We start from the raw sequence: 14904 nt of genomic DNA, 5'->3' as shown, positions 1-14904 counted from the left end.
ATGGACACTTTTCTCTATAGAACCTTTTCAACTCTGAATTGAATTGTTTCCTATTCATTTTTTAACAAAAAGTTACTTGGCAAGATATAAGGAAAGACAGTCCCAATGATTTTCACTAGTCATTCAATCCATTAGCAGGATTTGAAAAGGCATCATTACACAGGGTTGAAAATACTCTGGAATGAGACTACTTTACAGTCAGAAAGCCTGAGTTTTGAGGCATTGTTACTTATAAACATCTCCAACATAAACATCTCTATGTTTCTATTTTCTCATCTAAAGGAGTAATAATAGTTTCCTTAAAAGGTGACAGTAAGGTGTAATTTACAAAAAGTATAAAAACACAAATGAAGAGAATATTGTTAAGTCTCCAAAGTTCAGGGAGGATTCTCCTGCCCACTTAAATTCAAATAAATCAGAAAGTTTACACTTTACCTGAGACAGGTTGGAGATGCCCAGCAAAAAGCAGATGGAGTCCAATATGTTTGATTTTCCACTACCATTTAAGCCAGTGATAGCATTGAAGAGGGGGTCAAAACCATTGACTTCGGTTCTCTGAGCATAGGACTTGAATCCCTCTAGAATAATTGACTTAATATGCATTTTCGATACTGTCTTGGGTCAGCAAACCTCTGACAGGAATCAAACAGGCCACAAACCACTTCTGTACGAAACAGAAATACCACCACCTAAGTGGAATGTAAACCTGGAATCATAATGAACACGAGGCAAAAACGGTAATGATAGGGTAATAGAAATAAAACAGCCACTTGACAAACTATCTAGTCTGATGTAAAGACATCGTTCATCCACTCAAAAATATAACAGAGTTAGCCACCATCTGGAAATTAAACCATTCAACTGGGAAGTCTTAACTATTTCTTACACCTGTTTTTCCAGGCTTGCCTTCTACTTTCATCATTCTCTAGCTAATAAAGACTACGGATTATTTCATACCCCATTATCTTTGCCCACAATGTGCTTTTTTCTGATACTGACATAGCTTTACTCTCTACTGCACTCACGTCTTTGCTCAAATGTGTCACCCTACTGGAGTCCTCCCTGACCTCCCTGTGTCACCTCTCCACACTTCTTCACTGGGCTTTTTCCTTTATGGTACTTAAAACTGGTATTAGACGGTCATTACTTGTCTGTAAGTTCCTGTAGTATCTTCACCTACGTCCATCATTGCATCCCCGAATTGTGCTTGACTCCGGGAGGAGGGGAAGTCATTTAAGTATTTACTAGGGATGAGATGTATCTCATATTCTCCAACGTCTTGCTTTTACTCAGGCTGTTACTTCGCTTCTTGAGGCCTGTCTACACCTCTTCGCCCTACTCCAAGGCCGAATAGGAACTAGCCTTTATTTCTAAGGATCACCTAAAGTCCTCCTCCCCATAGCCCCCGCGTCCCGCCTCCCGCCAGGATGTCTGGCCGGGCCCAACCGGCCGTGCTCACGCACACGCCTCACCGCTGCCTCAGGCCAGGGCTTGACGCACCCCAAAAGCTCCTCCGGGTCACAAAGGCGGGGAGCAGGCCAACTCTCTAGCCGCGGCTGCTACGAAGAGAACTTCACCATAGCGGCTACAACACCTGCCGCACCGCTCTCAACACCCGCGCCGGAACTATTTATTCCTTTGAATTTCGGCGCGAGCAAAGGACCCCACCTCCATTGCTTATTTCCTGTGCTGGTGCCTAGGAGCTGCCTGTCTTTAGGGTTCCATTTTTCCCCTACACGCGAAGGATTAAAGCTTCAGGGCAATAGGACGCAGAGTCTCGATAATGGCAGCTCCGGGGACTCCCAGGCGCGGGCCTGGGCACTACAAGAGCAGGTAGTATATGTTCACACCGGCGTCAGGCACGCTATGGTCAGCCCCACACCTCGGCCCCAGGTCCTCGCGCTTCGTCAGCCCCGCCCCTCCTCGGGTCCTCTAGTCAGCGTTCGGCGCCCTGCAGACTCCGCCTTCTCGAGTTCTGGGCGGTGCTCACCGCGGCTTACTACTCTTCACGCAAAGCGACAGAGTCAGGAGGTGTAGAGGCATTGTTTGAGTGTTCTTGTCGGTTCTGTTTTGGAAGCCTCAGAATCTTCTCGGGTTGGCTCAGATTGCTGCAAAGTAAAAGCTGTATTTCGGTGGGGCCGGAGAGGCACAGTCCTTCGGAGGACTCTGGCCCGCGTCCTGGCTCCGTCCCGTGCTGCCTTCGGACCTCGCCGAGCCTTTTTATCTGAAATTTTCACGTCGGGAAGGGATCGTAGTCTACTGAGAGCTGTTCTGAGTCCAGAGGAGTTGTGTGGTGCTAAATAGCTGTTCACCTCCCTTACACTGGAAAGCGTTGTAATGATAAGCCTACCTAACCTGTCAGGGATTTTTTCTGGAAACCTTTTAAGACAGTTCATATTTATTGAGTTCTGAGTGTTAGGCTATGTTCCAAGGGGCTTTTTAAAATCCTCGTAGCAACCCTGTGAAATCAGAAATTGCCCTCGTTTTACAAATGAGTTGAATGAGTCCAAGTAAAAGGTTAAGCAGTTTGTCTAGTAAGCTGGGATTTGTTCCCAGTCTAGTTCCAGATTGCATGCTTTTAAATACATACTAGGCTCCATGCATAGAATCTAGTACTATTCACCGATCCTGTTAATTGGTATGTATTGTTCTTTAGAAAGAAAGAAGGTGTCAGCATTACTTAGGTTTCCAAGCACGTTGATACTAAAGATTTAGGAAGGATTTAACTCCGAATGGGTATGGTGTTTTTCTAGGTGAGGTACAAAAACATGGTGTGGACAATGCCATTTTGGGATGGCTTGATCCTTTTGGGCTTCCATAACAAAATATCATAGACTGGGTAGCTTATGAACCACAGAGGTTTATTCTTCACATTTCTGAACGCTGGAATGTCACAGAACAAGGTGTGTCTAGGAAGGAGTGCTTTCTGTTCAGTGGATAGCACCTTCTGACCCTGTCCTCACATGGTGGAGAGGCAGAGGCCCTCCCTTGGGCCTATCTTATAAGGGCCTTTCCTTTCTTCCCATTCCTCACTTCCCAAGAGGCCACTTGCCAAAACCATCAGTTTGGGGGTTAGGATTTCAAAATGTGAAGTTTGAGGGACATATTTAGACCATAGCATAGGGCGTGTTTTTGAAGTTGCTTTCTTGGCCCTGGAATGGCAATGCAGTCATCTGAACTGGTCTTAATCTACCAGGAATGGGCCTAAATTTTGAAAATATTTCTCGTTAAGGGAGTAAAATAAGTTTTATGGGTTTTTTGTTTAAGAAAGGATTCATTTATTTACTCTGATATGCTTACTCATTTCTGTGATGTCAACCATGGGTAGTGACCTAACATTAATTTACTTCAGCAGATATCTTTGTCTGCCTTGATTCCTGCATCCCCTAGGCTCCACAGCTATTCAATTGTATTGATTCTGTTAACTCTTACACATTTACTTTCAGCTGTGTCTCCTTCCGTTTATCATTTTGTGAGTAAATAATTTTAATTTGCCAACAAATCCTAATGTGGACGTAGTCAAGTTGTGAAATAAAGTGATTCTTGGTATGGAAATATGTGTGAAGACAGACTGTTAGTCTTTGCACTTTAACAACTAGCTGATGCACTTATGTCAAATGGATGAAAACATACAAATGCACTGTTGTTGGTTAAGGACTTCTGGGTGGTTAGAAGAATGTGCAGATCTAACTACTCCCATTAAGACCATTGATCAAAATGAAGAATGCTTATGAAGGTGGAGATCTCTATCAGTTTTAGTCTCATTGCATGCCAGAACCACTAAGGAATTGCTGCTAAATATAGGACAAATGGACTTGAGGAAATCACTGATGACTAACTTCAAACTCTGCCTCCTGAGATCACCACAGGTGAGTGGAAACAAGGCGCAAAGCCAGTAAAGCCCCCTCATTTGGAGATGTGAGGGGTAGAAAGAGAGAGAGTATAGGGTAGATGCAGTTAAAGAAAACACTGTTCTTGCTTCATCGCCATGGATTAAAATCGTTTGAAAGCTTCAACATTAGCAGGCAGTGTTTCAAGCGGAAATCTGGCAGCTAGTGGAGTCTGAGTCCTTATATGGAAGGCATCAGTACTAGCAAGGACACACATACAGCCCTAAAGCAAGACCTAGGAGAAAAATTTGGTGCTCTACTATCCTAGGGAACTAGAAGGAACCGGCTCTGTCCAGGGTATACTTTTCTAATTTTAGAGTGCTAAAGAAGCTCTTCTCACAAGGACCTGAGTGAATCCTTTCTCCTTGGAACAAAGGACAGGAAAAAAAGGACTTTCCCGCAGAAGTAAGGAAGACTCATTTTGTTGAGACGCTATTTTTAGGTTCAAGGGAATGAATTGATAATGACAGTTTATATTTTTACATTGTATTGACTAGCAGCACTTTTTTTTTTTTTTAGAGAGGGAGCTTCACTCTGTCTCAGGCTGGAGGGCAGGGGCCTAGCAACACTTTTTGAATACAGTCATGCACCACATAATATTTCAACGTCCAACTACATTGTATGACTATGGTCCCTTAAGATTATAATGGAGCTGAAAAATTCCTATTGCTTAGTGATGTTGTAACATGATAGTGCAGCATACTACCCTTTCTGTTTAGAAACACAAACACAACATTGAGTTACAGTTACCTACATTATTCAGTACATAATATGCTAGAAAAGTTTATAGTCTAGGATCATAAGGCTATACTATCTAGGTTTGTGTAAGTATACTTTATGATGTTTGCACAACAATGAAATTGCCTAATGAGGCATTTCTCAGAACGTATCTCGTCGTTCGGCAACGCATGACTCTATTTTATTTCTAACGCGTTATTATTTGAACTGTGGGTTCACCAAATATAAACTGTTTGACAAACTTGCAAAGAAACCCAGCTAAGTATAATTTAAAATGAGGAATAGAAAACAAAGTTATTATATTCATTCACCGGTGGGATCTGGTTAGACCCATTCATTTTCGTTTCAATGACAATATTGTTTTCCAAAATACATGTTCTGTTTGTTTTTTTGTGAATTCTGCCTATTCTTTCATTATGATTTCTATTATTTTGCCCTTTTAGTCAAGTTATATGTCTTTATTTTATTTTCTGTTAGTTCTGTTATTTTTAGCTTTTCAATTCCTAACTCTTGTTGACAACCTCCACTGACTCTTACTCGGTGATTTAGTTCCTCATGTGGTGCTCTTCTTCGGTGGGTGGTTTTGTTTATGGGACTCTCTTATGCCCTTAGTTGCAAAAGAGTCCCTTTAGAGCAATTATGCATTTCCTTCTGCCAGCATACTGTAGCTCTTAAAGATCCGAAGCATTTTCAAATGATAATTTCTCAGTCTGTGGCTCCTGACTTATGCAAATATTATAAATTTATATCTCTTGCAGGGCTGCGGTTTTGATTTCTCATAGGTACCTTATGTTTTTTCTTTTTTTCTCCCTATCCAAAGCCCCAAAGAACAAACTTCTTCATCGCTTCCCCAGACTAGTAGATTACCTTTTTCCAGTTCTAGTGGCTGGCTATTCCTAAGGCTCTAGGTTTTAAATAAGGGCTTAGTTCCAGCTCACCTGCCTCATTAAAGCTTAGCCTTGTGCTTGGACATTAAAACCCAACTACTGGTTCCTGAGGCATATGGCCAAGTATAAAATTTTGGAGGGTTACCGAAGTATCAGTTCTGCTTTCTGCTATTCAATTTTTAAAATTTATTTCGGGCACTGAGAATTTCCTTTTTGTTGTTTTTTGTTTTTAAGGTTGTATATGATTTATATAACAATAATTATATATTTTATCCATTATTTCTATGAGTTTATAAAGGAAAGCTCAGTCAACCATGTTGAAGGAGGCCTTCTCATTTACTTTTCGTGAAGAACATTAGTGATCTTTGTTTTGCTCCTCCTGAGTCTTCCTTCCAGAGCTCACATTCCATATTCAAAGTCACTTTTCCTAAAAACCAGTAATTACTTCTCTAATGAAGTCTGGTACTAGGTCTTAAGAAAGTATTTTCGACAAGGCGCAGTGGCTCATGCCTGTAATCCCAGCACTTTGGAAGGCCAAGGTGGGCAGATCAGGAGGTCAGGAGATCAAGAGTATCCTGGCCCCAACATGGAAACCCCATCTCTACTAAAATACAAAAATTAGCTGGGTGTGGTGATGCGTGCCTGTAATCCCAGCTACTTGGGAGGCTGAGGCCCAAGAATCGCTTGAACCCAGGAGGTGAAAGTTGCAGTGATCCAAGATCGTGCCACTGCACTCCAGCCTGGTGACAGAGGGTTTTTTTAAAAAAAAATTTTCATGTACTACTCATAAAGTAAGTTCTATTCTTACTTGTTTCATATTTGTTTCTTTCTGTTTTTCCAGCTATCCTTGGCTTTTATCACTTGCATGCTGATTAATAGCCAGAGCTACCTATCTCACCTCTCTTCTGCTTTGTCATACCCCTTCTTTTATGGGGATAATTATTGGCTTCTGTTCCTCAAATGTTATTCTCATTTCATAGTTCTCCTTGTCATGGTGGTCCATTGTTACTTTTTATTTGAAATCCACACACATCTGCCTGATCCTCCTCCAACTGGTTCCTTTTTATTACCAAACTCAATTCTTACTAGATTCAAAGAGAGTCTTCACTCTCAGAATTTTTGGTTTACAGAACAAAAACTGCTTCTGCAGTTAACATCTCCACTACCTCTTATACCACTCTGCAGTCCTCTACAGTCAACAAATATATCTTAACTTAATCTTCTACTTCAACAAGACTCTGCCCTCTCTAAAGTTTTTATATATATATATGTGTGTGTGTGTGTGTGTGTGTGTGTGTGTGTGTGTGTGTGTGTATGTTTCTATATAAAAATGGTACCTCTTCCCTCTGTATAAACCTTTGGTGAAAATTACACACAAAGTTAATTCTAACCTCTCTTCTTTGGATTACCATGTCCCTTTTTTTTTTTTTTTTTTAACTGTTGTGAACTTATGCACCAACCAATGACAAAAGAAGGTGCTCACTAACTTTGTTGGTGGATAGATGAATCAATGGATTCAACAGGCATTTATAGAATGCCTGCATTGTGCCAAGAATTGTGTTATGTGCTGGGAATCAAAGATGAATAAGATGTGTGCCTGTCTCCAAGGAATCCATAGTTGAGTGGAGAAGGCTTATATAAAGACATTACCCAGGAGAAATGAAGAGTGAAAGGCAATCATCTAAATAGAGTAGATTGCACAGGCAATGGCACAGAAGATAAACATAACATATGATGCAAGAAGTATCAAGATTTAGTGTAAGAGATCCACAGAAGGCAGGTTATGGAGCATTTTATGCACCATCTTAACTTTTCATCATTCCTGAAGCATCGGTGTTCACTTCTCCATCTCTTTCTTTGCACATGCTGAACTTGAAATATCCTTTGACTCTTCACTTCTCCCCCTTGTGTATTTCTACATGTATTTAAACCCCAAATCTGATCCATTTCTTAAGTTACTTACAGCCTCTTCCATAATCCCTTAACCCTTTATCCACACTTCTTCTGACCTCCATTCCCATTGTGACGTACCTTTGTGATACATATTGGTGCTTGTCACATAGTAGATACTTAACAAATATTGAATATGAATAAGTTCAGGGGTTTCATTTTCTGCTTGCTCATTAAGGTACAAGAAAAGAATAGTTTAAAAAAGAAAAAATACTTGAAAATATACAATATATTTCACAAAATAGTATTTTAAGGTTCAGTGAGTTCATTGTAGTGATCATTTCTCAATAATCTAATATTGAAAACTTAAGAAAAAACCTGTTATCAACATGTTCTATTTGTATAAGATTATCAGTGACCACTGTGATAGTAGGCTAAGGAATGTACCACAGAATATTTATGCCAGCTGTATGCTTCAGAGGGCTCTCAGCACCATATTATTTTCCTCTGGTTGCAATTTTTTTTTTTGCCAGTAAAGTAAAAACAATCTTCCATGCTTTATGAACAGCTGCAGTTTTGGGTTGAAAGAATCTAATTCAGCTACCACTTTCTTAGTTGCTGTCGAGGTATAATTACTAACCCTCCTTTGTATTATCTTATTAATTACACAGACTCCTGTTACATGCATTTATTTATATGTTTGTCTCCCACTGTGAGCACCTTGATGTCAGTGGTCTTGCCTTATAAGTGCCTATAAACCCAGCATCCAGTCCAATTCTGGATACAGAGTTGTGCTCCATAAGTGCTAGTTGAAGGGATGAGCAACTACATGAACATACAAAGATTATAAAAATGGTCATTCTCTCCAAACCAGAAACTATTGTTTTCCAGATTTTTTCAGATGAAAGTTTGTTGTTGTTTTGTTGTTATTTTTACCGATATTTAAGTTCCTAGGTAATTACCTGCATACTCCATCAAACATTGATGTGCATAGAAACTCAGGAATTACCTTGATCACTCTCTCTTCCCTTTCCCATGCTGGCCTTATCTCCACACACTGACTTCCACTCCCACTTCTATCCCATTATAAGTAGGTGGGAAATGGGGAATTCATAGACTTCTGTGCATTCGATTTTGGTCTCCCCACTCCCCATAGTCCATTCTCCCCAAACTCCACCCCACCGTAAGAGTGTGTTTTTGTGCTTTGGTTCCTGAGGGTCTTCAGACCATGATAATGTGTGGCATCAATACATTTCTGAGAATCAGATGATGTGTTTTTAAATAACAGCAATTGTAGGAAATCCACAGTGGAGTTCAGGTGAGGCTTCAGCAGTCCAAATCATGTTCTCTTTATGTCCTTTGTCAATAGATGATGAAGATCATGTCTCCAAGTCTTTTCTACCGTTGCCAGTATCCTCTCCCAGTCTCCTGTGGGCAACTTCTTTGGGAAAACACTCATGCAATTTCATAAGGACAAGCAGTAATGTAAGGCATGGAATAGTCTAGGTACATACGTAATAAAAACATCTTTCTGTCCTTATGCTAGGAAAAGAAAGATATTTTAAAAATAAACCTGTTTACATTAATGTCACTATGTTAAAATATAAAGCAAAGCAGTTCATTTATTTGCTGCTACGTGTCTAAAATATGTATATTGCAACTGGGAACCATCGTTCTACATTTGTGTAAATAAATATCCATTCAGATGACTTTACAAAAACAAAAGCTTTTTGTGCCTGAAAATTTAATCCTTCACATTTTAAGAGAAAGAAAATGCTTGCAATTTTTAGACAACAGTTTTCCCCATTGTTGCCTTTCAAGGATTTAAATAATCTTTTATTTTAGACTTAGTTTGAATTATTTATGATTATTAGAAAGTAATTTTATTGCTTAAAATATTGATTTATACTTGTGCTATACTTAGTTCCATACACATTTCCTAAGTTACTTCATGTAATACATGTAATTTCCTTTTCATAGATGAAGAAGGTGGATCTTGGAACTAGGCTTTGATCACAGAGCAGAGGTGAGATGAAAGTCCATCCACTCATTCAACAAATAATTGAGTGCTTACAAAAATTTCTGCTGTATGGAGCTTATATTGTAGTAAATATCAATTCTTATTTTATTGATTATAAAGCAGAACTTTATACAACAATTTTACACTACCCTGGGAGTACCTATCAGTCTTCATGCCTCAAGTAATTGTCCTTTCCATGTGACTATGGAAGCCCTCAAATCTTTGAAACCCCAGATGACCCATTTCACCAGATGCTTGGACATTCTCCGTCGAGTTTGGATTTATAATGGGTACCCAGATTTAGGTCAAGAACATAAAATCTGAACCGCTTAGGCACTGCTCATAAGGAGTAAATTCCTAGTGAAAAAGCAATGTCCCTCAGGAAGGATTGCTATAGCAGGCTAAAAGGTAGATTTATAAATGTTTATAAAAAGCAGATTGGATTTAGCAGAGGTAGCAGTGATGACCAGGAGCAGTAGGAGGAAATGTTCTTAATAGTGCTGTTTGGTGGCATCTTCTTTTTATACAAAGAAGTCTTGCAAGCATTTCTAGTTGAATGACTAATTTGGAGTAATTTTTAGTCTGTGTATTTCTATTAATAGGATCCAGGAATATAATAACCTGGTGAGAATTTCTCTGTGAATGGCAATCAAATTTTTCTTATTCATGAAACTCATAAATAAGCTATAATCCAACATTTTATAACTAGGGAAAATAAAACGGGGGTCCTGCTGTTTGAGAGGCTCAGGGAATTTAACAGAACACTGGGGGATTTACAGTAGATTTATGATGAAGATACATTCTAACTGGAAGCTTAATTGTGATTTAAATTATAGGTCAAGCTGTGCAATGTGTTTTCTTTTTAGGGGGAAATCTTTAGCGAGATAGAATGTGCTTGTTTAAAGAGGAAACCGAACAAATGAGAAAACAGATTGCATTTTCTGTTTTTCTTTTAAAATTTCAAGCTGCTTTAAGTCAAATTGCCCCTGAGTTCCTGGTGATAGGTGTGGTGAAACTGCCTTGTTTTACTTTCTTGCCTTCTTTTCCAGAGCAGTTATTTTACCTGAAAATAACAAAAAGATATAGGCAGCATATCAGCCAGCAAACTAATATGGAAACCAGAGATTAAGGACACTCGACCTGTCTAGAATTGTGACATCCTATAATTTTAGGCTGAGTTGTATAAAATTAACAAGTAATATGGATAAAAGGGCCCTTGAAAAGTTATTGCCACTCATTTTGCAAATAGGAAAATTAAGGCTTCTACTGATTTTCCTAAATTTTTTATCTCAAGTACTTTTAAGGTCTCATGAGGAAATAAAATGTATGTACAAATAATTTTAATTGAAAGTATAAAAACATTGCTTCCCTGAAAAATAAAATTTAAAACAGATAACAAAAGATTGATTCTGTAGGGAGGATTTCTACTGGGAAAAGGACAGTTAAACCTGACAGCCCAGACACTTACTCTCTAACATTTCCCTACCCCTTGGCAGAATCCTTCAATAATTAACACCAGGACAACCACTTCAGCCACAGATGTGTCAGAGGCATTTGAACCAGAGCAACTCCATCTTGAATACAGGCTGGGCAAAGTGAGGGTGAGACCCGCTGGGCTGCATTCCCAGGAGGTTAGGCATTCTTAGTTACAGGATGAGATAGGAGGTTGGCACAACATATAGGCCATGAAGACCTTACTGATAAAATAATGTGGTACAGAAGCTGGCTAAAACCCACCAAAACCAAGATGGGGACAAAAGTAACCTCTGGTAGTCCTCACTGCTCATTATGTGCTAATTATAATGCATTAGCATGCCAAAAGACACTCCTACAAGTGCCATGACAGTTCACAAATGCCATAGCAATGTCAGGAAGTTACACTTTATGGTCTAAAAAGGGGAGGAACTCTCAGTTCTGGGAATTGCCCACCTCTTTCCTGGAAAACTAGGGAATAATACATGCCTTGTTTAGCATATAATCAAGAAATAACTATAAGTATAATTAGTCAAGCAGCCTATGCCACTGCTCTCTGTCTATGGAGTAGCGATTCTTTTATTCCTTGACTTTCCTAATAAACTTGCTTTCACTTTACTCTATGGACTCACCCCAAATTCTTTCCTGCATGAGGTCCAAGAACCCTCGCTTAAAGTCTTGATCAGGACCCTTTTCTGGTAACATCTTCCTGGTGACCACAAAGTGATTAAACTAAGGAGACTCCCTATCCAAAGGAAATAGATTAGAGCACCAATTGGATGACTTTGGGTAAGTGGTAGGAACCATTTTACCTGGTTAAAGGATGGAATTGGGTTAGACGCCCAACTTAGGAGAGTTAGAGTCTCTCCTAAGACAGCTTAAAGGCCTCTCTTAATAAAAGGCAAGGACACTTGATGGAACTTAGATTCAAGGCCCAAATTAGGAACGTTAGAGTCCTTCCTAGGGCCCTAAGGGGATTAGAAGTCCCTCTTGATTAAAAACGGATTTGACATTATAGGATATTAACTGTTACACTCTTTGGATTAATCTGCCTTGCACTCTTTGCTGATGGCTGTGGGTGACAGGATTAGGTGTATATAGGATCACTGGATATGGGGAAAATTTGAAAGCTGATGAGACAATTGGCCACCCGAACTTTAGATTCTGCAATGGATGGGTCTTTCTCTGACCTCCCTGAGCTCCTCATTTTGCCCACCCTGCTGCAGGCAATGCTGTTCTCCTTTTCTATCTTTTCTGTTACTCAGGGCAACTGTCTGTGGTTTTAGTTTGCTCAGAGACCACATGTTGAAACTCCTGGTCGGAAGATCATTCCACACCACTTTGAGTGGATCAAAGATGACAAGGCCCAACCAGGGTCATGTTTGAGCCTTGCCAGTTTGATACTGGGTGCTAAGCAGAGTGGCTAATATCTATGTTTTGTCACATGTATTTTGCTCTGGCTGTTTTGGAAAATGTTAATTTGGTTACCCCATGCAATCTCTTGGGTGACATCTTACAAAATTGAGAGGCTTTTGCCTATGGTTTCATGAAATGGAAAAAGGTGATTTTCCTTTGTGTTGTGGTTTGACCCCTTGGGCTATGATGCCACAAGACAAGTCACTAGGGCTGCTCAGGGAAAGGGAACTCAGAAGCCTGGCATGCCAGCAAAACGGTAAGGTTCTTACCATTCAGACTGCTGGCCTGTCTGTGCAAACAAGTTATAGGAATGGTAAATATCACTGTTTATTTCTTGTGAAGTTTTAATTAATAGGAAAAAGAATTTTTCCATTAAGTTCGTCTTAAGCTGTAGTGAATTTGGGGTACTTTGTCCTATAAATTTGTCTTTCCATATTGTTCTGTCAGAAGAAGGTGTACCTTAGGATAGAATACAGGCTTAAGCCCCCATGTGGTGGTTAATACTGAGTGTTAAATTGATTGTATTGAAGGATGCAAAGTATTGTTCTTGGGTGTGTCTGTGAGGGTGCTGCCAAAGGAGATTAACATTTGAGTTGGTGGACTGGGAGAGGCAGACTCACCCTCATTCTGGATGGGTACCATCTATTCAGCTGCCAGCTTGGCCAGGATAAAAGCAGGCAGAGGAATGTGGAAAGACTAAACTGGCTGAGTCTTCTGGCCTCCATGTTTCTCCCATGCTGGATGCTTCCTGGCCTTGAACATCAGACTCCAAGTTCTTTAGCTTTTGGACTCTTGGACTTACACCAGTGATTCATCAGCAGCTCTTGGGTCTTCAGCTACAGACTGAAGGCTGCACTATTAGCTTCCCTACTTTTCAGGTTTTGGGACTGGGACTGGTTTCCTGGCCCCTCAGCTTGCTGATGGCCTGTTGTGGGACTTCACCTTGTAATCATGTGAGACAATTCTCCTAAAAATTCTCCATTCATCTATTCATCTATCCTGTTAGTACTGTACCTTCAGAGAACCCTGACTAATACACCCTGTAAGACTGCTGTTCAAGACAGCCCATCAAACTGGTCACTTACAAACTTTGCTTCAGGTCCCTGAAACAAAACAAAACAAAACAATACAAAACAAAACAAAAGCAAAACTGAAGTTTCCCTCTTGTCTTGTTTTATGTTCTTGGGAGTTTGACCTTATAACCATGTGGCAGTACTTCCTCTTTGTCTCTGTCATCCAGAGGACAGGAACTTTGGGGTTCATATCATACCCCTAAAAATTATATTGAGCAGTTAAAAGGCTTTGCAAGCTCAAAATTGGCTGCTCTAGACTCCTTCTGGGAAAAGCAATGGAGACTGCCCAGTGCTGTAGAACCACTTCTGACTTCCTTTCTTGAATTTTCCTTTTTCTGAGTACCTGGGAGGTTACCTTTGGTAAAGTTCAAAAGCTAGAAGTATTTGCTGTTTGCCTGGCTAGAGTCTGATAATGAGATTTTTTTTTATTTTAAGAATGCTATGGTTAAAAGTCAGCTTCATTAAAAGTGTATATTCAAGCTCTAACAGCCTGAGGCTCCTTGGGAAAAACAGGAAGCACCACAGACGCTGTTTGGGGAAAAACCTCTGCTTTCTTCATGAAAACCCAGAAACTGAAATCAGATAGATCCCTCTCAAAATCTAAGGCTCTCCTCTGTTTTGCATTGTGATGTCTGACATTATTGACTTTTGGGGTATCAGAAATTACTTTGCATTATGAGAGAGTTTTGGTATGTAATAAATAGGTAGGAAATATACTTTTGGGGAGGCTAATGGCAGTTATGGGGGGGATACTTGGCACTTTGCATGTTTGGATTAGAGAATCATGTTCTTGGCCACCTAGAAAGTTTGAAACTGTCCCCATTCCCCACTGAGAGATAAGACTCCCATGGGAGATGGGTTGATTCCCTCTTTTAAAAAATTTAACTTTAAGCTCTGGGATACATGTGCAGGATGTGCAGGTTTGTTACATTGGTAAGCATATGCCATGGTGGTTTGCTGCACCTATCAACCCATCACCTAGGTATTAAGCCCCACATGCATTAGCTATTTATCCTGGTGCTCTCCCCAACAGGCCCCAGTGTGGGTTGTTCCTCTCCCTGTATTCATGTGTTCTCATTGTTCAGCTCCCACTTATAAGTGAGAACATGTGGAGTTTGGTATTCTGTTCCTATGTTAGTTTGCTGAGAATGATGGCTTCCAGCTTCATCCATGTCCCTGCAAATGACATGATCTCATGCCTAATTCCCTCTTTTCTTCGGAGATCCAGGATCTAGTATAAAAATGAGACCCTTAATTTTGGGGCTCTGTTTTGCCTTCCAGCTGTGCCTGCTTATTAGGCCCTGGAAACTGCATGCTTTCCCAGTCCTATTCCTCCAAGGGCTCCACCCTAAAGCCAGCAATCCAATTAAGAAACTTGCAAATGGAAAATCTTAAAAGTACTGAATTTTCTGTCTGTCTGCATATTTACATGTGTTGTGTGTGTGATGTTTATACATAAGAGCTCTGATTAATTGGTTTAAAGATAATAGGTAATTAAAGCAAATATTTGTCAGAAA

The 14904-nt window shown here is 40.0% G+C and overlaps 1 protein-coding gene across 1 annotated transcript in view; it reads right to left on the bottom strand.

Moving 5' to 3' along the window:
- Positions 1-1421, bottom strand: part of SMC2 (structural maintenance of chromosomes 2) — a 62809-nt gene extending 61388 nt beyond the window's left edge. Inside the window, exons 1-2 of the mRNA XM_011966104.1 lie at positions 1148-1421; positions 436-664 (exon numbers count right to left, since the gene is read on the bottom strand). Coding sequence (XP_011821494.1) covers positions 436-603 — 168 coding nt within the window. The 5' untranslated portion in view covers positions 604-664; positions 1148-1421. The remainder of the gene's footprint in view (positions 1-435; positions 665-1147) is intronic.
- Positions 1422-14904: the final 13483 nt, after the last annotated feature.

Source organism: Mandrillus leucophaeus, unplaced genomic scaffold (genome assembly GCF_000951045.1).
Source record: "Mandrillus leucophaeus isolate KB7577 unplaced genomic scaffold, Mleu.le_1.0 Scaffold742, whole genome shotgun sequence".
Taxonomy (NCBI): Eukaryota; Metazoa; Chordata; class Mammalia; order Primates; family Cercopithecidae; genus Mandrillus; species Mandrillus leucophaeus.
This window is presented reverse-complemented; position numbering and strand designations above follow the sequence as displayed.